This window comes from Platichthys flesus, chromosome 19 (genome assembly GCF_949316205.1).
Source record: "Platichthys flesus chromosome 19, fPlaFle2.1, whole genome shotgun sequence".
NCBI classification, from domain to species: domain Eukaryota; kingdom Metazoa; phylum Chordata; class Actinopteri; order Pleuronectiformes; family Pleuronectidae; genus Platichthys; species Platichthys flesus.
The window spans coordinates 20,279,349-20,304,473 of record NC_084963.1 but is presented as its reverse complement, the minus strand read 5'-3'; the positions used below and the strand labels follow the sequence as shown (position 1 = coordinate 20,304,473).

The window sequence follows — 25,125 nt, the reverse complement described above, 5'->3', positions numbered from 1 at the left end:
GAACAACTTTGTTACTGTCATATTATGGCTGTGTCAGACTGGTTGTTACATTTAAAATAATAAAAGTGATATAAGTAGATCTGATAATGTGAATCATTACACTGTCTGCTATTCCAGAGGTACGGTTCCTGATTTCCATGCAGCATTGAAGAGTTGTGTCAGCCAGGACAGCTGAAAACATCCAGAGCCATCTGCATCTCAGGGCAAATCTCATCCAGACTTGGCACCTTGCCACTGGGGAGCTTCTTAACAACCTAAGCAACCTCTGCCAGAGATATTTGTGATGCTTCCCCCGAGTCTTCAGACTCTTCCTCATGCAAAGAAGTCTCTAGTGTAGGTCAGCAGTCCCCCAACTGTGCACAGTCTAGGGCTGGCTCTGCTTTTCTTTTGTGAGCTGCTGAATTGCTTGCCGGAACTTCTTTGAGGCTAACCAAAAACATATTTTTCCATGACCTCCCTGAACTCCTACTAAACCAGAGTTTTTACTAATGTGACCACAGAGGCTGCAACTCTTAGCCTCAATACATGTTGGCTACTCCAGAAAGGCCAGGTACTTTAAGCTGTTGTTTCTTGCATAAGTACTCACAACAGCCAGAGTCTTCCCCTTGGCAATCTGGATCCCCATAGAGTCAACCTATTCACTGTCCGAGAAAACTCCAACATAGTTTTGCTTGACCAGTATCTTTTGAGTATCACCTTTCCTGCCCGATTAACCTGGGCTTCTCAAGAGAAGGAGAGTTCAGCTCCTCTGCTAGAGTTCGGTTCTGCAACCCACTCTGGTCATTGAGGTTGGTCTAACTTTGCATAAGCTCAGTTTCCCTATATCCTGTGGCTTAACCCTAACCTTAACCCTAGCCCTAACCCTATCCTGTGGCTTAGGTGTTAGAGTGGTTGATCTCAGTCTTCCCCATTCTCCTTTGGCAGGATACTGAACCCCAAATTACCCTCATACTATAAAATACTATCTCATTGAGATTGAATTTTGATGCTTCACAAACTAAATTCATCGAGCACTGATTCCATCCCACATGAATAAACCATCCAACAGTATCCACCTCCAGCTATTCTGCAGAGTGCTATTTAATGCATGTCTGTGTTCTTTTGTGCATGGGACCTACAATCCATGGACTTTGCTGCTGTTATGAATGAAGCATAGTGTAAGTTCAGTCAGGAAGACTTAACCTGCTTATTGATAAGCTGATTGTGGGTGATTCCTAAATGGCAAATCAGATCTGCCACAGTCTCTTTCAGCTAATCATTCAGTAGCTGTCAAACTTTAAAACCCCTCTCCGCTCTTCCGCAGAAGGCTGTCATTCAGTGTCGCAAATAACCCTCCTCCACCCTAATCTCCTCCAGGTCAGACGAATCATCATCACCTCATAAGGATGCCTGATCTCAACTGATCGTGATTGCATGTATAATCCTGTATCGTGTTGGAAGCCGATCACGATGATGAATCCTGATAGTGTCAGTGGATTAGGGATGGGCATTCGATTAAATGGTCTTAATCGATCGTCGGGAGAATTAACGATCGATTTTCGATTAATCATTAATATTTTTTAATTAAAATTCACTATTTATAGGCTTTATAAAAATGCTGTGAAAATAGCAGCGCTGACAGCTAGCTCGATTTGACGGTTCTTGACCTCTCAGCTCGGTTGTTGTCACGCCCTCACTCCCGGAACCCCCCTCACCCAGACCCAGGTCTGTCGGGGTTCCCCTCCGCGTGGACTGTAGGTCCGTGTGCGGAAATGAATCCGAGCGAGCAGCAGAGGCTTAGCTCCGGGCTTCTAACATCATCGCTGTGCTGTGTTCAGGGCAGCTCGGATATTCCAACCTCCCGACACATAGCAAACATGCAATAGTTTTCCTCGATGAAAAAATAATATCATCGAAGGAAATTTTTAATGATCACTTAATCGATCGTCGATTAATTATGCCCATCCCTACAGTGGATCATGATGATGGATTGTGGATTATGGCGGCATCTGATCGTGGTGGCAGCTGATCCAGCACTAAATTAAACAAGACTGCCTGACACAATATACCTATTACACATGGCATCCCTCACATGTGACTCTTCCTGAGGTTTCTGTTTTTTTTTTTAAATAGTTTTTACTACTCTTGTTGCATGTGATAGCCTGGATGCCAGACGAACTTAGCCCCGCCCACAACATTTTCGGTCGGGAGGTTCGGTCTGGAGTCGCTCCATTGGGGAGCAATTATACTCCGAACAGAAGCTGTTCGGCCAATCACATTGTCAGGGCGGGCTTTATACGATGATGGACAGATGATCAACCATAGATATGTGATCAGCAGTTATGTAATCAACTTCGTCATCAAAGAGCGCTTGGGTTGACTTTGTTTTCCACAAACATGCCTGCCGCTGGAGTGGATGCTGCCAATGAGTCTGTTTTAGAAGACATCGACACTGCATTCATTTTGAAAGAGGAACAGAGAACGCGGAGGCGATGCCAAAGCGCTGCGCTAATCCCTAGCGTGCCGGCACTTGGCAGTTCACACCGAACGCTGAAGCGACGCTGAACCGCCGGGCAGCGCTAATAATATAACTCGTTGATCCAGTAGTATTCAAGCATATACTTACTTGTTGATCCAACATTAAGCAACAGCGTCCCAACATTTGTCTTTTTTGGTGTTGTCTTTATACAACATGTTCCGAGGATCATACAACTCACTGTACATCTCCACTTCAATTATTAATTTAATGTCATCCATGTTGAAGAAATTGCTCCGTTAAATGTTGGGTGTTGAGGGTAAATTACGTATTCTCCACTCAAGCCTATGTGGAGAATACGTAGCCCCCCGCGCTCTCCAGGACAACAGAAGGTGAATACAAAGTATGGGATGCATATTTGATCATTTATATCATATAAAATATGTCATCAATATCGTTTAATATCATTTTATAGTGTGTTTCCTGGCGCGATACACTCGAGTCTAGAGCAAAAAATAGACTCGACGCCCAAACGATCACTGCACAGCACTAGGCAGCCTTGGCGCAGCGCAGCGCTGCAACCTCCGGTGTGACCTGCATAAAGGTTTAAAATGGGTGTGGATGGCAGCCAGTTGTTATTTAAGGCTTGGCGCTGCGCTTAAGCGTCGCTTTGGCATCGCTTCAGCATCCGGTATGAACCCGGCGTTAGTAAATAACTCACAATGCTTGGCTTAACATACGTCACATACTACGTTGCTCTGATTGGTTGTAGGTCTATCCAATCGAGACAAGAGGCATTTTTCTTCCTGGTTTGGTTGAAACACGCCCCATAATCAGAGCCCAATGGAGCGGTATCAGATTCACATTCTGACTAGAATTGGGAGTATGACAACGTCAGGCTAGCAGGGGATGTCAAACTGTGTGATGCCCAATGGACAATATTCGTGAATATGGGCCATCCAAACAATTTGATTGACTAATTGAAACACCACCAGTGTCTAGACCAGGGGTTCTAAAATTTGACAGAGGGGCCGGGCCAGGACCAGATGGTTGGAGTGTTTTTGTGAACTAATATAAATGTCATGTAACAATCATCACACGAAAGGATTTGGCCTTTAACAGGTAGAAAAGCATTTATTTGCAAGGCAATTTAACCATTACTCGCCTTCGGAGAAAGGCCTGCTAGCCTTTGCTATTTCGAATGTCGGTGACATTTTTTTAGCTGAGTCTGTAAATTAGCCGCCAACCTCAGAGCTGTAGCCGCCCGTTCTTGCGTTGACTGCTTGCTCGGCACACTCTGCACTCATTGTCCACTTTTCGTTTCCATGATCCGCTCATTTTACAGAAAGGGTCAAAGTAAAGGTAGATCATGTGTCCTTTCGAGCCCTATACACCACACTCCCAGTCAAATTTAATTTAGCTGACGCTTTTATCCAAAGCGAATTACAATAAGTGCATTCAACCCTGAGGGTACAAACCCAGAACAACAAGAGGCAAGGAAGTACGATTTATTCAAAAATAAAATAAAACTAAAAGTGCTATAGGTAAGTGCCATTTAAGTGCTAAAAAAACAAAATTTATTTTTTAAATATTTATATTTGGACAAGTTCGGCGGGCCGGATTAAAAAGCCCAACGGGCTGTATACGGCCCGCGGACTGTACTTTGCCCATGTCTGGTCCAGACCCCAAGTGGGGGGATTCCTGTTCTACACTCAGCTTCACCCCCCCTTCTAATCCTGATGACGTAAAATGCCAAAGACTATAACATTCACATTACTTCTGTGACCATGTAAAATAAACATTGTTAAATCGTGAATCAAGTCTCTCGTGATTGAAATATGTCTATACCCCTCAGAATGGAGCTGTTGAAAACTTGCTGTAAATAAATCTAACATTTTTCTTCTTAAAATAAATGGAGGATTGGATTCACCCTGACCCCCAAGGAACTGTTTTCAGAGTCAATCTTTTAGAATGTTTTTTACTTTTAACATGCTAATAATTGACTTCCATCATAAGCTAGGACAGATATTATTTTGGGGAATTTAATATTCACACAGATTACTTTAATTGAGAACTCATAGCTGAAATATTTTTGGCTCTTTACTTAAAAGTAGTGTGGTCTTATTTTGCACACATTGATTGTATGGTTAAATCCTTTAACTCCCAGTATTTATCAGTTTTGCATAAGGTGACTTCAATGAAATGAAATTTAGCCACCATCTACTTATAGGTAATTTCATAGGTATTTTTTCATAGGATTTAGAAAAACATGACACTCACCAGTGTTCCTTGTTTGGAGGTTTGTGTAGCTAGGTTAATAGGTTCCCTCTCCAAAGCTTGTAGCATGCGAAACATATCAATGGTTAACTCACTGAACTTCACCTAAAAGAGGAGGAAAACAAAACTGACGTCAACTGACTGTTGAAATATTTGTGGAGTATCAACATTTAAGGCATTGCTTTTTTAAATGATCAACATGCAATGAAGAATAAAAATGTATATTGCACAAAAAGTTTGATGAACGGATTTTTCAAGTTGAAAAACTTATATTATTATTATATACATTGGATAATTTGGTGAGAACAAAATGACGGAACAGCGATCAATGGGAACCAAAATCATCAATCCCTTGAAGGCTGGATTGAAAACTACACCTAAAATCTAAGTAAAAAATCTTAATTACAATTTGATGCAACTTTCATGAATTTCCTCATGACAATTCATAATGTGACTCAGTGTGTGTATAGTCTCTGTGTGCCTGTATGCAATCCCTAAAATATCTGCGCATGCTCCTGATGAGTCGGTGGATGGTTTCCTTTTTCCTTTTCATGACCTCAGACAGGCCACTCTCTACTCGTCGTGCTGGATCTTGGTGTTACATTATGACACCATTGATAGCAGGAAACTATTACAGAGATTGGATGTTATTGTGATAAAAGGAACAGCATTGGCTCATGTTAACAATGATTCTTCCATGCACCCAAAAGTTAGCCATGTACAATTATCTGTTCTAGGAATAATACTTCTGTCTTTGTATATGATTGGTTGGTTTTGTATTTATATAGCGCTTTTCTAGTCTTAATGACCACTCAAAGCTTCTTACAGTACATTTTTACATTCACACACACATTCATATTCATTCATTTACATACAGTGCATCTTTTCGCAGCACTTAGTTATTCTATGGGGGGCCATTCGGGATTCAGCATCTTGCCCAAGGACACTTCGGCATGCAGATGGGTCAGACTGGGGATGGAACCACCAACCTCCAGGTTGGAGGACGACCACTCTACCCCCTCGAATTTGAATGTTGGGTATAACAGACACTTGAATGACACAACAGGAAGTTAAAGGCATATTTTGCTTTCGATCTGTTTTGAGGACTCAACACTTCACCAACCCCTCTATCGGGATAGTGGTGAGTCGATCATTTTTCGGTGAGGAATCTTCTTCCATCTAGGTCTGGATGACTTTTTGTCTATATTTTTTATTTCATTGCACTTGGCACTCATACCCTCTGTGAAACATTATCTTATGTTTCAGATTGTTATTTTTGGAATGACGTTTACTTGGGCCTCAGCTCCATTTTACAGAGCTCATTGTGCTCATGTCATTTGAGTCTCTAAAACAGCATACTCGGTATTATGAAATCAAAGGGGTTCCTCAAAAGGATGCTGAAAATAACTCCATGCATTTGTTACCTCTAGACTGGACGACTGTAATTCTTTATTATTTGAATGTCCCAAGAAGTTTCTTGAAAAGCCTTTGGTTTGATCCAAAATACTGCATCAAAAGTACTATCAGGAGCAAATTACTTTGTTAAGTTGTTTTCAGACATGACCTGCAGAACTCTGGAGAATTGGATATAGACTTTTCCCCGAATTGGCTTTTCAGCCATGTACAGCACAGCAGGAGAATCTCTACACAGATACATTCTCAACAGCAACAAGTACTTCACATATTCAGGCTAGAGCTGCAGCAGATTAAGGCAGTAGATGACATAGTAATTCCACTGCAGAAATCAAATGATTTACATGACTTACTAAAAGACACGCTTGTCGGCTCTTATCGCCACCAACTCTCTAGGCATCTTAGTCTGTGTCTTCTACTTGTACTTATATAATCAGGATATCTTTTATTTTCTTTTTTTCCCCATTTCTGGATCTGTCGCATGCTAGAAATGCCATCATACCCCCCACTGTCAAAGGGGGATCCCCTGCTGTGTTCTCACTTCTCCTGATTATCAGTTTATCGGTATCCTCTTATCCAGAATAAAGTCAGGGGACGGGGCAGCCCGCTAGTGTATCTCCTTTTGTCCGACCGGTGGGAAAGACACAGGAGTCCTTCACATTGCCACGATACGACCCGTGGTTGGCAAAATGTCTCCTGGGTCTAAGTTAGATGTTAAATTTAAGCTACATTTAGCTCGCCTTCAGGTGAAGAAGGAGGAGTGAGAACAGGCAGTTGGAATTAAAGAAAATGGAGGCAGAGTTACCACAGATGGCATGGAGTTTTTCTAATTCTGTTTTGACATTTGATGTGAGCAAAAACATTTATTTGGTTCCTGCTTTCCTTGAGTCAGATATTGAGGCACACTTGAGGGCACTTTAACAGATTGCTGCAGATTTGCTCTGGCCTGAAGATCTGTGGGCTATTCTATTGCAATGTAAGTTAGCTGGTAAAGCTCAGGAAGCTTACTATTCTCTGTCTGTGGAGGATGGATTGAATTATGATAAAAGGCAAAAGCGCTATTTTGCGGGCGTACGAGTTTGTCCTTGAGGCTTACAGGCAGCGTTTTCACAGTCTTAGAAAAGTACCCTACCAGACTTATGTTGACTTTGCCATAGAGAAAGGGATCCTTTTGACCGGTGGTGTGCAGCATGCAAGGCTGACGATCTTTCCTCAATGCGTGAATTAATGTTGTTAGAGGAGTTTAAAAACTGTTTGCCTGAGCGTACCACTGTTTATCTGCATGAAAACAACGTTTCCACCCAACAGCAGCATGCCAATCTTGCTGACTAGTTTACGCTCATACATAAAACTGTTTTTAATAAACGGGATTCCTTTAACCGCAAGTCTTCATGCAGTCACTTATTCTCTCCGCTGCTCTGCCCTTAAGTGGTGATTCTGATGTAAGCGCAGTGGTAAGGGGTATTGAAATGCCTTTTGTGTCCGCACCTCTGCATCAGATTCATGTGAAGTCAGGAATAGTTACTGGGTTTTTCACAGTGGGTGCCCGTTCATGCCTTCCTATAAATGGCATTGACTTAATAATGGGAAATGATATAGCAGGAGGTAGAGTTTACCCAGTTCCTTATGTTAATATTCCCATCCCTAATACTGAGGATTTAGCCAGAAATCACCTTGTAACAAGAGCTCAGGCCCATAAACAGGCCCAAGATATTGACTTGACTCCCTATTTGCTTCTGTTCTGTCTGAGGAAGAAGTGCCCTCTGGTGGTTGTACAGAAAGCTGCTGTACCATTGTCGCTAAGTCGCGAGGCTTTCATTAAAGCTCAGAGAAGTGAGGTCCTCAAACCTGATGGTCATCAGTTCGATCCCCAGTCTGACCCATCTGCATGCCGAAGTGACCTTAGGCAAGATACTGAACCCCCTTAATGGCCCCCCATAGAATAACTAAGTTCTGCGAATAGATGAACTGTATGAATGTGTGTGTGAATGGGTGAATGTAAAACTGTACTGTAAAGCACTTTGAGTGGTCATCAAGACAAGGAGCGCTATATAAATACAAAACCATTTACCATTTCACTGTCGGCAGCAGGTGTTATCGTTGGCTCATGAACACATGTGGTCAGGTCACCTAGGCATTACCAAAAGCTACAACCGTGTTCTTAAACAGTTCTTCTGGCCAGGACTGAAATCAGATGTAGTGCATTTTTGTAAGACTTGCAGTCCCTGCCAGATTGTTGGTAAGCCAAATCAGCCTGTGCCCCGTGCTCCTCTGCAACCTGTACCTGCTGTTGGTGAAACCTTTAAGCATGTCCTTGTCTACTCTGTAGGACCATTGCCTAAAACCAAATCTAGGAATCAATTACTCACAATTTGTGTTTCCACCCGTTTTCCTGAAGCAATCCCCCTATGAACGATAACAGCTGCAGCCGTCACTAAAGCTCTGATCAAGTTTTTCACCACTTATGGCTTGCCAAAGACCGTGCAGACTGATCGGGTATACATTTTCTTTCGAGTCTTTAAGCAAACTCTGCAGGCATTAGGCATTTCACACTCATTGTCCAGCGCCTATCATCCAGAGTCACAGGGAGCCCTTGAACTCTGGCACCAAACGTTAAAACCAAATTTGAAGAAATTCCTTTAGGCATTCTTTAGATATCGAATTTTAACTTCATTATTGCAAAAGAAGAGACATCCCAAGTTGCGCACGTTTAACCAACGCTGACAATTTGTCCCGACCCTGACATCTGAGTTGAGCTAATTTATAGTGTGTCAATATAAAACTTTTAAAGCCTATTTTAACAATGCAACAATAATATTAATAAACGTTAACATTTAGGTCAATGTAATGGTGAAATAAAATGTTCAAACCGTTTCATCTCCACTACTGATTGTGGTTAGAAAACGTTTGTTAGAACAGGAGCAGTCCATTGTATGCAACATGAATCTATAAAGACATAAATTTCAATAATAAAAAAGAAACAACTGATATTCTTCATACTGTAGTGCAGTTGTAAAACTAGGGGCAATATAAAACGAAACCATGACAGATTTCATATTTTTTGTTTGTAAGCAATCTTAAAAACTAGTTTCGCCCAATAACCACACCTAGCTTATACACAATAACACAACTGTGTTGATGTACATTAAGCAGAAGGAACTGTTATTAAACTTTTAATTAATGGGTTAAAACCTGGTTGTTACAGTTGCCGATGATCAATGCATCTGCAAGGATGAGCTGGCCAACCACCATGCCTTGTTCCAATGGAGGTGCACTTCCTTCCAGCATCCGATTGCTGAAGACGACGACAGAATTGTTATCATTCAGTACTACCACTGGATCTGCCTGTTTTGCACAAACACATGAAGAGAAGCACAGGTGAGAAAGATTCTATCCAGAAAATTACTATTTGTATCATGCAAGCTGGATAATGAATAAGCCAAAAGATTAAGTACTGTGTTGATCAACATTTGGAGAGTTGATTACCTCCACAAAAGCTGCCACTTCCTGTAGAACTAGATTCCACTCCAACTGATCTTCTGTGTTGAATCGCTGTGTGTAATCTTCAATTTCCTCAGATAACTCCTGCAGGTAGCAAACAGAGGAGACTCCAGCTGCAATTAGGTTTATTTACAAATAAGAAGACTTTTTGCCCCATAACTATCATTAGTTATTTCATGTGGGAAATCAACTTGTCTCAGTGTTCTGAGTGGAAGTGGAAGCAATAATCATAGTTTTGATTTAGTTTTTTAAAGCCAATTCATTAATTCCAATGTTGCACAAAGGGTTATCCTTATCTGTTTTTTTTTTATTCTTCAGTAGCTGTGGTTAATTGCTGGATGAACTGGGTAATCAATATTCAAAATGCAGAGGTAGATGATGACCAGAAAATTTGCTATTTTTTCGTCTGCTTGGATGGAGTGATGTATTTCAGTGAAGGACTGTGAATAGAGTTTGGTGCAGCTGTGTCAAATATGACCATACTTACTTAACATTGTCTTCGATTTTTGACTATGACATTTGGGGTCGACGTCTACACTTAACAGTACAAGTTGTAAATCTTAAAAAACACAATGAAAATACTATCAGGGGCAAAAGAATAGCAGCTTCACCACAAAAAGAGGAGAGAAGTAGTCTTGTAAGGCCAATCTGATTTGTTCATTCATAATTAGGGTAAACATCTAACAGTTTATGGATAGGTGGTTTATTTAAATTTTGTATTCATTGTGACAGCCTCACCCATTCCCAATCCGCACTGATAGAATAAGATAATAAAATCATCAACACTGTGTCAGGAATCCTTTCGGGAAGAAAAAAATTTGTATTGAATAAAAATTAAGCGGTGCTATTTATAAACGATATGAATTTAGTAAGTTTGATAAACTCCCTCCTTCATAATGAGATTTGTTTAAAAAAATCGAGTGGAAATAGGGAAAGCCATCACCAACTTAACTTGCTTAGGAGCAGGTCAGTGGTTTAGCACTATGGTTACCATAGGTTACCATAGGTTACCATGGTGATTTACCCCATGAACAAGCTTTGTAGGAGTGAGTGCAACTTGAAGTTACCTCGATATCCACAAATCCTGAATCATATAACAAGCTTCATATCAAGCAAAGTTTCCCAGTGGTATAGTACCCGACGAGTATTCCTCAATTGCAATGCATTCCACAGAAGCAAAACACCTCGCCCCTTCTTTATGCCTGTTAACATTACAGGTGGACAAGACGCTCTCTTTGAAAGTAGTTCAAGTGTTGAAGCGGCTAAATCAAGTCAACATGAATTGAATCTCTCACAAGAGGGAAGCAGCTCCACTGTGGCTGTTCATGACCTCTCTCACCATGCAATGACTTTCTTTCTTCAATCATATGGAGTTTACCCTGCTGACTCGGTCTATCAAATCTTTTAAGTACTATGGTTGTCACAGAGAGAAAGCCTCCACCACTAGGTATCTGTATGAGTAAGTTATGAGTGTTTGAAGAGTGGTAAGCTTAATGGCATCCTGATGCATAATACTTCCTACTGGAATCCTACACTCTACCTTTTACATTAAGTTAGAGATGGCCTGTCCAGCGTCTCTTAACTGCTGTAAATGTATATCAATATTCCTCATTGAAACGCTGAAATAAGCTAGGAATGACAAGATGAACTTATGGAAGGGTTCTCAAATTCCACGATTACCAAAGGAGTAAAAGTAAAATGTTTGGTCACATGGCATGCTCTACTGAAAATGATGTTGCTTCCATACCTTAACCAAAACTTTGACGAGGTCCATCTTGTTCAGCAGTAAACAGACAACTATGTAGCGAGCATAATATCGAAGCTTCTTCACTACTAATTCTGGCCTAATAAAAGACAAGAGAGAAAAGAGATTTGTCAAGTCAAACAAATCCACACTTTATGGTTCACTTTTTAATATCAGGATAGAAACATCTAAACATTTGTATTTGATGTATTTGCTACTGTCCATGTTAGAGAGATAAAAAGTTACTTTGATTTGATATTTTTCTGACTATCACCAAATCCCATGTTGAGACCCAAACCAACAATGAATATAACCTACTAAAAAGCATTGTGTCTGCATTTCCAAAAACACTTACAGTAACTTACCTGTCCTCTTTGTTGACCTGAAAATAGTAGGATCGCTGACGGATGGCTGAGTAGAATGAAAACGCCTCATTCAGGTAACTAGTTTCCGAGGTACGAAGGCTGCCAATCAGAATTAAGATAAGATTAGAAAATGGGTTACATCTGGAGTGGAACAAATTACAACTAACATTTAATTAAATTTGACCAACTCTTTAAATTTGATTCTACAAAACAAAATTGGGGTTTAAAGAAAAACTAAAAATCTCACTTTATTAGAAGAAAAAAGTAATTCAAGTTACAACCTCAAGGTTTAACAAGTCAATTTGAAGTTTATGTTCATGAAGGATGTGAAGCATGTAGTTAATACTTTGAAGGAATTTAATAAAAAGAGATGACATGTAATTTGTAATAGATATTCAATATCTAATCAGTGTTTCCTTGATCAAATTTGAAGGCAAGGGGAATTGCTCTGGAGCCTAAATATGATTTATTTCATAGTGGATGTATAAACATCTAAGAACACAATACAATATGTCATAAATATATACATGACTAATTAAAGTACAAACAAATTTTAGAATCAAATTAGGAGACACAAACACCAATCAATAAAACATATTTCACCAACATAATATTTAAAAGGAAGGTTAAAATCAGGCCTTGACAACTAACAGTACACCATATGTGAACAAATACTGGACATGCAAGTGAATACACATAAAACCAAAGTTAAATGTGATTAGTGAGGGATAGATAGATGAGCAGTGATTTTAAGAGTGTTATAGTCCAGCTGATGGATGTTAGATGGCAGAGAGTTCCAAAGTCATGGTGCAGAGCAGCAGAAGGTATTTTGGAGGGGGGGGGGGGGGGGTTACAACCCGTCTTGGAACACAGACCTAGGAGTCTGACATAAGCATTGAAAGTAGAGGGCCCACGCGCACCGGCTGAGGTGGGATTCCAGCACCCGGGTCTCCGTGCACACCACTCACAATAATTATTAACAATGATTTCCACAACAATGATGGTAGAAAACAGATATATTAAAACATGCAACATTTATTTCTGTTGATCTTTTTCAACTTTGCTTAAATTCAACTTAATTGAAGTACTTTTGGTGACATTTATCACTACATTCCTCCATCAGTCTGTACTTTTAAAAAAATAGAGAAAAAATTTATTAAATTATAATCACTTTGTTACAACGATGATAAAGCTCAACCAAAAAGAAAACATGCATGTGAATGGGGTGTAATGTTTCTAAGTGTCTTATTAATTGTTGGGTCTCATACTGTCAGCTGCCAGAGTTTACAGGCGTAAAATACAAACTGGTCTCTCCTGATGTCCTCCTTCATTCACTGTGAACCCAAGAGCAAGAAAGGCTTCATCGTATTTTCTTTTCCACTGGATTTTTTAACACTGTGTCTTGTTTGTCCCTGACCGGCTGCTTCACAGGAACAAGCTCTGATCTCATGTGTGTATCTCTGAGCGAGTGAGTGGTGGCGAAGCCCGGGGCCTGTGTGTTTGTGTGTGCTGTCTGGAGACACACACACACACATTTTCCGCTCCTGGTATTTCATGCTGGCCTGATACGATGATGATTTAACAAGTTCAAATTTTTATTTTTTTCAAAATTTTTATTTAGAGCATGCCTTGCATCCGGCGAGCCGAGCTGGATCCCCTGGCGGGCCGTATGTTTGACTCCCCACCTTGCACGTGGTCGTATTTTTCGCCATGGTGAGTCTCATAGTGCTGCAGAATATTATATACTTTGAGCACAGAAACTTGCTGCGAACACAACAAACACAGGTTTTCCAGTTGTCCACTTTGTGAAAAAAACTGGATGTGGTCCATTTTTCTTGGAAAACTCTGCACTGTGTGTCCGCTTGTCTCTTTTCTGAAATAGATACATTTGGGGGTCAGGGTGTCACGCTTTTGAGAGCAAAAGATGCAACGCATTAAAAAAGGTAGGTTGACGTCATCTGCTGTTTAGTTCCGGTTCTCAGTGTAAATCGCTACTCTTACTCTTTACTTGTTTTACAGTCTATGGCATGCTCTTACTGATACAGTGCGACCCCCAGTGAACTGATTAGGAATAGCAGCTACTTTTATAGAAATGCAATTTATGTCTTTCTGTAATTTTTCCCACTTAGCAAAGTCATCCGGCGGGCCAAGCTGGATCTCCTGGTGGGCCATACAAAAATACATAAACTCTTTAAATGCATGTTTATTTGGGGAACTCAATATACTGAAAAATTCACCATATTCTGCAGGGGCATCAGGTCTAGTGAAAATAAAAACTGTGTTTGGGAATATTCATCAAAATTTTGATGATCCGCTAGTGAAACGATGAAAACATAGAATATACAACATAGATATAACTCATCCGTACTATGTTTTGACAAACCACACAAACGGCCAAACCTTAGAGATCATAGTTCCACATCACCCCACTAGAGAAATGCATTCCCAGAATTCAGGCTTACTTGTTGTCCTTAAAGTCGCTAAAAGTAGAGTAGGAGCCAGAGCTTTCAGCTATCAAGCTCCTCTCCTGTGGAATCATCTCACATTTTCAATTCAGGAGTCAGACACCCTTGCTATATCTAAGAGTAGTCTTAAAACCTTGCTTTTTTATATAGCTTATACTAAGAGTTGGTTCAGGTCTGTCTTGGACCAGCTCTTAGTTAAAAATATCAATAGGTCTAAAATGTCAGGGGACTCATGACATATTCAGAATCAGAAATACTTCCAGGGAGAAAATTGTGCAAGCATGGATATGTATGGAGTAGATATTGCTGGCATTGTAATGAGTCCAGTCGTTTGATTCGGATTGTCTGACACTCAAGGGAGGAGTTGTATAGCTGGCTGGCCACAGGCAGGAATGACTTCCTGTGGTGCTCTGTGGTGCACTTTGGTGGTCTCAGTCTTGCACTGAACATGCTCCTGTCATGTCGTGGGCGACATTTTGCAGAATGGCATGTAACTTAGACAGCATCCTTCTGTCTGAAACCACTATCAGAGTGTCCAGCTCCACCCCCACGGCGTCACAGGCCTTTCGGATCAGTTTGTTGAGTCTATTGGCATCCGCAACCCTCAGTCTGCTGCTCCAGGATACAACAGCAAACGGGAGAGCGCTGGCCACCACAGACTCATAAAACCTCCTTAGCATTGTCCGGCAGATGTTGAAGGACCTCAGTCTCCTGAGGAAATAGAGGCGTCTCTGGCCCTTCTTGAGGACGGCATCAGTGTTCTTAGCCCAGTCCAGTTTACGGTCTATAAACACTCCCAGGTATTTGTACTCGCCACAATGTCCAAGCTGGAAACAGGGGTGATCGGTGTCCTAACCCCCCTCAAATCCAAAACTAGCTCCTTTGTGTTGTTCACGTTGAGCTGCAGGTGGCTCTGCTCACATCATGGGCCAAGTTAGTAACCACAGCCCTATATTCAGCATCCTCACCCTTGCTGATACATCACACTATTGCAGAGTGATCATAAAACTTCTTGAGATGGCAGGACTCTGTCTCGTAGCTGTAGTATTTGGTGTAGAGGGTGAAGAAAGGGAGAGAGGACCGTACCCTGTGGAGCTCCAGTGTTACTGATCACTCTGTCAGACTCACAGTGCTGCAAGCGCACATACTGTGGTCTGCCAGTCAGGTAGTTCACAATCCACGAAACGACAGGAGCATACACCTGCATTGCTGTGAGTTTCTCGCCCAGCAGAGCTGGCCTGATGGTTATGAAAGCACTGGAGGAGTCAACAAACATGACCCTCATAGTGCTCGCCGACTTGTCCAGGTGGGCGTAGACTTGATACAGCAATAGATGATGGCTTCCGCAACTTCTAGGTAGGCGAAATGGGGGGGATGCAAGTGTGCCCTGACCATGGGCCTGAGTCTCTCAAGGGTCTTCATGATGTGGGACGTAAGTGCCACCAGTCTGTAGTCCTTGGAGCCACCCGGATGTGGCGTTTTTGGCACAGGAACGAGGCAGGACGTCTTCCAGTGCACAGGGACCCTCTGAAGACTCAGGCTAATGTTGAAGACACGGTGAAGCACTTAACAGAGCTGCGGGGCACAGGCTTTGAGCACCTTGGGGCTGACACCATCGGGCATCGCAGCCTTGCCTGAGTGTAGTTTCCTCAGCTGTTTTCTAACATGTTGAGGTGTGAAGTACACTTTAGAGCAGTGATTATCAACTGGTCTGGCTTCGGGACCCACCATCCCCCTTAATGACAGGACAATTCAAAATTTCTCAAATTTACTTAATGAAATATGTTAGTTTGAGCATGAGATAGTACAGAATATCACAGTATGCAAACACAAAAAAAAGTACTCTAATGATAATCCAAAACAACCAGCAGGTGGCGACTCTAGAGAGGGAAATATCCCCTTTCACACTCAATTAGCTGCATTTTAATTAATAACCCAAAAGTGCATCTTAAGGACACAAGGTAATACAATAATTCAGTAACTTAAGTAAGTACTTGGGTAACTTAAGTAAGGAGTGTGAAGAGATGGAACTCCACTGCATAAAAAATCTCCTTCAAAATAAATGCACAGGATTTTTTTCCGCTAAAATCCAGTTGAGAATCACTGCTTTAGACAATGCAGGGTGGGGATGAGGGTTGAAGTTGTCTAGAAAAAGACAGTCATCCCCCCATAAGAGAGAGGGGTTCCCACCAGGAGTCACGACATACATGCACATACCTATATATATAATTTTTAAACTAAATATTGCAAACTAATCTCCTTATTTATTTTAGTTCTTAAATCCCTTGCAGTGTATCATTCTCACAATATATCCAAGCAATAGGACTGCAGGAAAAGGAACCAACGTATCAATCTGCGATTGGGACGAGACAAAGAATGTAGAAAACTAATGGGATTGTGGTCATTGTATATCAAAATGGGAACGCTAGAATCAACATAAACTTCAAAGTGTTGCAGTGCCCAGATCAAAGCAAGACTTTCCTTTTCAATAACTGAATAATTCATTTCATACGAAGTTAACTTTCTGGAGAAAAAACTCACAGGACACTCAACACCATCACTGTCATGCTCCAACAAATGTGTACGAGTTGGAACATCATTAAACACAAATAGTTGTTGAGCAAATCAGACAACTCAGCAGACTGTTTACTGGACAAATGGCCAAATACTGATTTTAAATCACCTGGAGACTCACAATTTTTCAAGCGACCCTGCATAGGGTGAAACCACACCATCTTCGACCTGTACATACATCTCAGCAGCAGGTGAGTGTCTTCCAACAGTGTCTGTCACTAGCACAGGTTTCACAGTCTGCTGCGGCACACTCTCACAAAATGGTGACTCACGACTATAATAAGGCTTTAACAGATTCACATGGCAGAGCTGAGTTGACTTTCTACGTTTAAGAGTAGAAAGTAGGTAATTTTGCTCTGACACTTTCCACAAAATTGAAAAAGGGCCGTGGAACTTGGCTTGAAACGGTGAACATACTAGTGTTAACAAAGCCAGAACCTGGTCACCTGGACTGAAGATGCAAGTCTCGGCTTTACGGTCATAAATATTTTTCATTTTCCTCTGAGCAGATCCTAAATTTTCCCTAGCCATCTCTTGCATAAATTGATCATGAAGTAATTTTAATGGTTCACGCACCGTATGACCAAACACAAGCTGGTTTGGACTAAATCTAGGGCTCTCCTGAAGAGCCAGGCACGTGCATAGATAGACCCCTAGTGGTGCTCAAGCATTGGCCCTTTTGCCCTGGACGAGAAAAGTGCCCTTCTGCTGGAGCCACATTTTTTCTTCATTAAATCAATATTTAAGAATAAAAATGTCTCTCTCTGTCATCAATTACCCCCAAATGTGTTTTGATATCTGACGGGGCATTTATTTGAGTTCTTGTGAGAATTTTGCCCGACATACTGCGGCGCGGTGTTATTAGTGTAATGCTGCTTATGCTTCAACTCTGTCAGTAAAAAGTAAAAAAATTATAGTTCGTACTGTGTTGTCAGCTTTGTCAAAATGTCTGTGCACATGCCTGTTTTACATCCAGCCGTTTCAAAACCTGAGAAAATAGATTGGATGTAAAATTTGTGCCCTGGTCACTCTGGATCACCTAAGGGATCCCAAAAACAGAAATAAATTGGGTTAAAGCTTTAACCATGGATTTAGCAGTAATGGAGCGTAACGGATTTGCGGCCGGATATCTCGTGCTCTGACACATTACTGTAAGTAAGTAATTGCTTCCCGATTTTGAGCGTGGTAAGGGACCAACAAAATCGATTATTAAATGAGAAATTGCAGGAATGGAGAAGAGAGGAGCTGGCTAAATGTTCTGGTTTGGTTTACCGGATATCTGACAAGTGTGACAAGTCTGGACATATTGAGATAGATCCCTCTTCATGCATGGCCAGAAAAAAAATTTGAGGATGTAATCATACGTTTCACGAACCCCAGGTGGTGGCACACCACCTGAAAGACCGGATCACCGACACAGTTAAGTCCATGAACCCATTTCCTCACCAACGACTGATCTTGACACAGATAACCAATAGCAGCACTCTTTACATCAGTGTCCGATAGCACTTTGTCAAAAAGCTCTCTAAGTGAAGGATCAGCTCCCTGCTCAGTGACTAGTACAGTGTGAGAAACTGATAACAAAGAGTCAGGCACGGGCACAGAGTAGGTTCCAGTCCTCTCGGTCATGCTATGTTCAACGTCAGGTTCTGCCTTCTCATGGCACATAGCTCTAGTAACTGCACAGGCAGTGAACACATCAGGGAAACGATGTGCACTCTCATCCGACTCTGTATTGACAGAAGGAGAGGATGTTAACACTGGAGATGGTGGACTGCTAGCCCACACACGGATACCACACAGATCATTCCCCAAAATGATATCCATGCCTGGGATTGGCAATGCAGGGCGCACTCCCATGGCTACTTCCCTCTGTATTAAGCCATAGTCCAGTTCTAACTTGTGCACCGCAACAGGCAACACATTCAAACCCATTTCCTGGATCAGAATGTAATCCCTGTGTCAGTGTGCTGAGAAAACAGCAGCACAGAGCTCAGAATATATGAATTGAAAACTCCAGTATCTCTCAGGATTTTCACTGGCACCTTTATACTACTGCCTACTAAAGACACTTGACCATCAGCCACAAAAGCAGAAAAATCTGATTTTTCTCATGCAAGCTCTACTGAAGGATTTACTTGTTCACATGGAGCATCAACCAATGGTAGAAACCTGGGACTTAGTGTTCTGACAGGAGCAGTCAATGCAACAGACTTTGAGGACGCGGTTTGCTTCCCTCTTGCCAGCGTTTACCCGCCGTGCGAATGTTACGCTCGTTCCCTCCGGAAACAGCACCATCAGGAGCCCTGTACCCACCTTACCCGCGGTGCGTCAGTACGTACTCATCAGCCAGAGCAGCGGCCTCCGTCACGTTTTTTACTTTACGCTCATTTAAATACATCGCTATCTGAGAGGTACTGTATTTTTAAATTGCTCTAGAACGATTAAATTACACAATTCGCCATAACTGTCCACCTTCAGTGAATTACACCAACGATTGAAATTAATGTTTAGCTCCCTGGCGAACTCCATTTGAGTCTGTTTACCTGATTTCTCCCATGATCTGAATCTCTGGCGATATGATTCAGGCACCAGCTCGTATGCTTTTAACACCATAGCTTTAACAATTTCGTAGATCTTACTATCAGCAATACTCAGCGCGGAGTACACCTCCTGAGCCTTACCTGATAGCACGCACTGCAACAATAATGTTCGCTCGGAATCCGTCCAGTCTCTACTGTCGACAATGCGCTCAAAGAGAGAGAATAACGCGTCTACATCCCTTTCACCAAAATGAGGAATCAGACGCAGTAAACTGGTCACATCAAAAGAGCATGACAGCGCAGGAGAAACAGGGAACTGGCCCTCAACATGGGAAACTCAGTCGGAGAAGCTCCATTCGTTTAATTTCCCCATGAGTCACATCCCGCTGTAACAATAGCAGCCTTTCATGCTGTTCAAACGTTAACGCAGCCTCAGAGACAGCCTGAGCGGTAGCACCAGACTCTGGAGAAACAGTGGCCTTGAATTTTGTGTCAATTACTCCAATTTCCACCAGATTATTACAGAGGATACTCCTGACATTCTCCTTTAAAAATGTATCGCCGACATTCATCTTGAAATGATCAGCAATTTAAATTAATTGATCACGCGAACAGTGGTCTAATAAATAAATCCCGCAAACCTGTTGAAGCAACCAAACTGGCGGCTACACCTACAGCCTCGGAAGTGCTCCCAAGACAACTGCTCTAACCACTTTCACACCGCACTACCCAACCCCACCGAACTCCAAAGGGAGACCGCCCTTTAGCCTAACCGGGACAGAACAGCAGCAACTTACCCGAACATATCCCACACAAACAAACTACGCCGCTCACTCACAAAACACAAGGCGCACAGCTGACTTGGTGTGTGACGTCACACTACGCTCACACATCACCTGATCACAGGTCTCATTCACAAAAATCACCTTCTCCGCCTATCAAGTCATTCACAAATGCGGAGGAAAAGCGTGCAACGGACGAGCCCCCAAATTTGTCACAGCCCAGCTCACGACTGTGTCAAGGAGGGAGATGACACGGGTGAACTGTTACTATTTCAGGATATATATTTAACAGAATAAATTAGAAGCAACAACCAAAGTCTCTAAAAACAAATCAGAGAAGGGTGCTGGCATCCGGGAGAGCCCACATCGTCCCAAATGTAGCGCGAAAAAGAGAGAGAGCAAGACGAGTCTCGCCAGCCTTTTAAAGGGCAGAGCACACCTGGCCGCGATGTGCTCTGATTGTTGCTGACGTTCATTCCCCTGTGGAAGGGGTCGTCACAGTGGAGACTTCAAAAGATTATTTTCTACCAGGTGGCATAATGGTTACAAATGGCCTAGCAAGTCTCTAATTCAAATCCCCCCGCCACATACCAGTGATCCTCAAAATGAATCGGATCATGACTGAATCTACACCGCGTTCCACATTATTATGCAAATTAAACTTTGGTCAGATTTTCCTAAATAGTAATGCACAGCCAGTCAGTATAATTTTCAAGTCATCACCTGCTAGAGTATAATTCAAATTTTATTGAACAAACCTCCCAATGATAACAGTAATTTTTCAAAAATAAAAAACTCAAAATGCAGTGTTCCAAATTATTATGCAGAGTTTCTGAGTTTCAGAGTTTCAAGATATTTTATAGGTTTTAAAGAACAAAAATTGTCATTTGTTGAATATGCAGCATTAAGAGGTCATATTTACTGAAATAAAAAAAAGTTCTAATCAAAAACCTCTTAACAGGTCAAGTTACATGTTAACATAGGACCCCTTCTTTGATATCACCTTCACAATTCTTGCATCCATGAAAATGTGCGTTCTTTGATAGTTTCTGCTTTAATGTCTTTGCAGGATGCCATAAAAGCCTCCCAGAGCACCTGCTTGGATGTCCACTGCCTTCCACTCACATAGATATTTTCCTTGATGATGCTCCAGAAGTTCTAAATAGGGTTAAGGTCAGGGGAAGATGGGGGCCACACCATGAGTTTCTCTCCTTTTATGACCATAGAAGCCAATGCCCCAGAGGTATTATTTGCAGCATGAGATGGTGCATTGTCATGCATGAATATGATTTTGCTTCTGAAGGCACGGTTCTTCTTTTTGTACCACGGAAGAAAGTGGTCAGTCAGAAACTCTACAGTGCCTTGCATAAGTATTCACCCCCTTTGGACTTTTCTACATTTTGTCATGGTATAACCACAGATTAAAATTTATTTCATCGTGAGTTTATGTAATGGACCAACACAAAATAGTGCATCATTTGGAAGTGGGGGGAAATATTACATGGATTTCACAATTATTTACAAATAAAAATCTGAAAAGTGTTGAGTGCATATGTATTCACCCCCTTTACTGTGAAACCCCTAACAAAGATCTGGTGCGACCAATTGCATTCACAAGTCACATTTGCAAGTCACATAATTAGTAAATGGGGTCCACCTGTCTGCAATTTAATCTCAGTACAAATACACCTGTTCTGTGAAGGACTGAGAGTTTGTTATAGATCATTACTGAACAAACAGCATCATGAAGACCAAGGAGCTCACCAAACAGGTCAGGGATAAAGTTGTGGAGAAATATGAAGCAGGGTTAGGTTATAAAAAAATATTCAGAGCTTTGAACATCTCTCTGAGCACCATAAAATCCATCATAAGAAAAGGGAAAGAATATGGCACAACCGCAAACCTACCAAGAGGAGGCCGTCCACCCAAACTGAAGAGTCGGACAAGAGGAAAATTTATCAGAGAAGCAACCAGGATGCCCATGGTTACTCTGGAGGAGTTGCAGAGATCCACAGCTGAGGTGGGAGAATCTGTCCACAGGACAACTATTAGTCGTCTACTCCACAAATCTGGCCTTTATGGAAAAGTGGCAAGAAGAAGCCATTGTTGAAAGGGATCCATAAAAAACCCTGTTTGGAGTTTGCCAGAAGCCATGTGGGAGACACAGCAAACATGTGGAAGAAGGTGCTCTGGTCAGATGAGACCAAAATTGAACTTTTTGGCCTCAATGCAAAACGCTATGTGTGGCGAAAACCCAACACTGCCCATCACCCTGAGCACACCATCCCAACAGTGAAACATGGTGGTGGTAGCATCATGCTGTGGGGATGCTTCTCTTCAGCAGTTACAGGGAAACTGGTCAGAATAGAGGGAAAGATGGATGGAGCCAAATACAGGGAAATCCTTGAAGAAAATCTGATGCAGTCTGCAAAAGACATGAGACTGGGGCGGAGGTTCATCTTCCAGCAGGACAATGACCCTAAACATACAGCCAGAGCTACAAAGGAATGGTTTGGATTAAAGAATGTTAATGTCTTAAAATGGCCCAGTCAAAGCCCAGACCTCAATCCAATAGAGAATCTATGGCAAGACTTGAAGATTGCGGTTCACAGACGGTCTCCATCCAATCTGACTGAGCTTCATCTTTTTTGCCAAGAAGAATGGACAAACCTTTCCATCTCTAGATGTGCAAAGCTGGTAGAGACATACCCCAAAAGACTTGCAGCTGTAATTGCAGCGAAAGGGGGTTCTACCAAGTATTGACACAGGGGGGTGAATACTTATGCACCCAACAGATGTCAACTTTTTTGTTCTCATTATTGTTTGTGTCACAATAAAATGTATTTTGCACCTCCAAAGTACTATGAATATTTTGTTGATCAAACGGGAAAAAAGTCCAAGGGGGGTGAATACTTATGCAAGGCACTGTACGTACTTTGCCGAGGTCATTTTCACAGCGTCAGGGACCCTGAAGGGGCCTACCAGATCTCTCCCCATGATTCCGGGGCAAAACATGACTCCGCCTACTCCTTGTTGACGTCTCAGCCTTGTTGGGACATGGTGGCCATTCACCAACCATCCTCTGCTCCATCCATCAGGACCATCAAGGGTTGCACGGCACTCATCCGTAAACAAAACAGTTTGGAAGTTAGTCTTCATGTAGTCCTGAGCCCACTGCAACCTTTTTTGCTTGTGAGCTTGGATTAGGGGTGGCCGAATAACAGGTTTAAGGACACTTGCAGACCTCTTGAGCATCCTACATCTTGAAGTTTGCGAGAGTCCAGAGGCACAAGCGGCTTCGAACACCTGTTTGCTTCTATTCAATGGCATTTTAGGGGCTGCTCTCTTAACCCTATGCATTTATTTGGCAGAAATCTTCCTTATTTTGCCTTTTTCTGAACGCAACCGCTTGTGCTGTGAATCAGTGACAAATTTCTTCACCGTCCGATGATCACACGCAATTGTTTTGGAAATATACAATGTTGTGATACCTTGACCAAGGTATTGCACTATTTGCTGCTTTTTAGCAGCAGAGAGATCCTTTTTCTTCCCCATTTTGCCTGAAACATGTAGCTTGCTTAATAATGTGGAACATCCTTCTTAAGCAGTTTTCCTTTTATTGGGCTCACCTGGCAAACTAATTATCACAGGTGTCTGAGATTTATTTCAATCATCCAAATAGCCCTGAGACACAATACCATCCATGAGTTTAATTCAAAAACTAAAAAATGAATGTTTATGACCCTTAAATCCAATTTGCATAATAATGTGGAACGCGGTGTAATCTAATCTAAAAAAAAACATCACAATCCTTCCAAAGACTGTGATAGCGGAAGTGAATGCTATAGAAAGAGTTCAGCTCATCACAACCAACAACTCAGACTCTCTTACTAAACCTGACCAAATGCCTAAGATAAACTTCAACTTTGGAGACTCTCCAATAGCTAATGAGTGGAAGGAACGACTAAAGGCCGAATTATAGTCGGGTTGCACACACGCACGCATGCACGCAAGACACGCAACACGCCCCTTTCGTGCCCTCTGTGGGCTTGCGTGCGTCCGCCAATTTTTCTAACTACACGACAAAGCGACGCAAGCCTCATGCAGCCCGCAAGGCTTGTGATTGGTCTGCTTACTACATCCCGTCCGGAGTGTAGTTTCCGGTTAATGCCCCACAATACGCGGAAATCAAGGAAGATTTAGAAGAACGAATATGGACCAAATAGATGAGCACTTGGCAGAAGAGATCCGAAAGTATGACCACTTGTATAACCCGTCACTGACTGGCCGACTTGTCCGCCAGAAATAGGTTATGAGGAGCCGGAGTGGCGATGTAAATAAACAGACGACGAAGAAGAAGAAGACATCTCTTCTTTGTGTGTTTTGTCTTTGAACGTTTCTCCGCCTAGTGTTCTGGTGGTGAATTGTGTTGCAACACTTGCAGCACGTTAGAGAAGTATAAACCAAAACGAGTCCGTCGATGCAGCTGCGTGGCCTTCCGCGGTTGCAGTCGCAGGACTATAATTTAGCCTTAACAGAAAAGCTGAAGTCAATGCCAGATGTGTTCGCACAGCGGGATCTCGACATTGGATGCACTGACAAGATGAAAAATCACATAAAGCTCAGTGACGAAACAACATTCAAACCCAGGGCGAAACCAATACATCCACAAGACATTCAGGCTGTGCGTAGACATCTCCAAGAGCTCCTCGATGCAGAAATCATCCGTGAATCAGAGTAACCTTTCTCCTCACCGATCGTAGTCTTCAAGAAAAAGAATGGTGACATCAGGCTCTGCATAGACTACAGGAAGCTCAACCTCCAGACGGTAAAGGACCAATATGCCCTACCCAATGTGGAAGAGTCATTCTCATCCTTGAATGGATCAAAATGGTTTTCTGTTCTAGATCAGAAGTCTGGCTTTTATCAGATTGAAAAGGAGGAGTCAGATAAACACAAGACTACATTTCTCTGCCCACTTGGATTCTTTGAATTTAAGAGGATGC

At 42.0% G+C, this 25,125-nt stretch overlaps 1 protein-coding gene across 3 annotated transcripts in view; it reads right to left on the bottom strand.

Moving 5' to 3' along the window:
• Positions 1-25,125, bottom strand: part of scai (suppressor of cancer cell invasion) — a 70,693-nt gene that overhangs the window by 34,742 nt on the left and 10,826 nt on the right. For 2 of the 3 annotated variants that reach the window (XR_009924723.1, XM_062412782.1), the window contains exons 5-9: positions 11,756-11,854; positions 11,394-11,490; positions 9,632-9,730; positions 9,338-9,490; positions 4,736-4,837 (exon numbers count right to left, since the gene is read on the bottom strand). Coding sequence is in view for 2 of the 3 variants with exons in the window: in XM_062412782.1 (XP_062268766.1) it covers positions 4,736-4,837; positions 9,338-9,490; positions 9,632-9,730; positions 11,394-11,490; positions 11,756-11,854 (550 nt within the window). In the remaining variant the exon portion in view is untranslated. Of the gene's footprint in view, positions 1-4,735; positions 4,838-9,337; positions 9,491-9,631; positions 9,731-11,393; positions 11,491-11,745; positions 11,855-25,125 lie in introns of all 3 variants that reach the window. The other variant, XM_062412783.1, reaches the window with a different exon arrangement.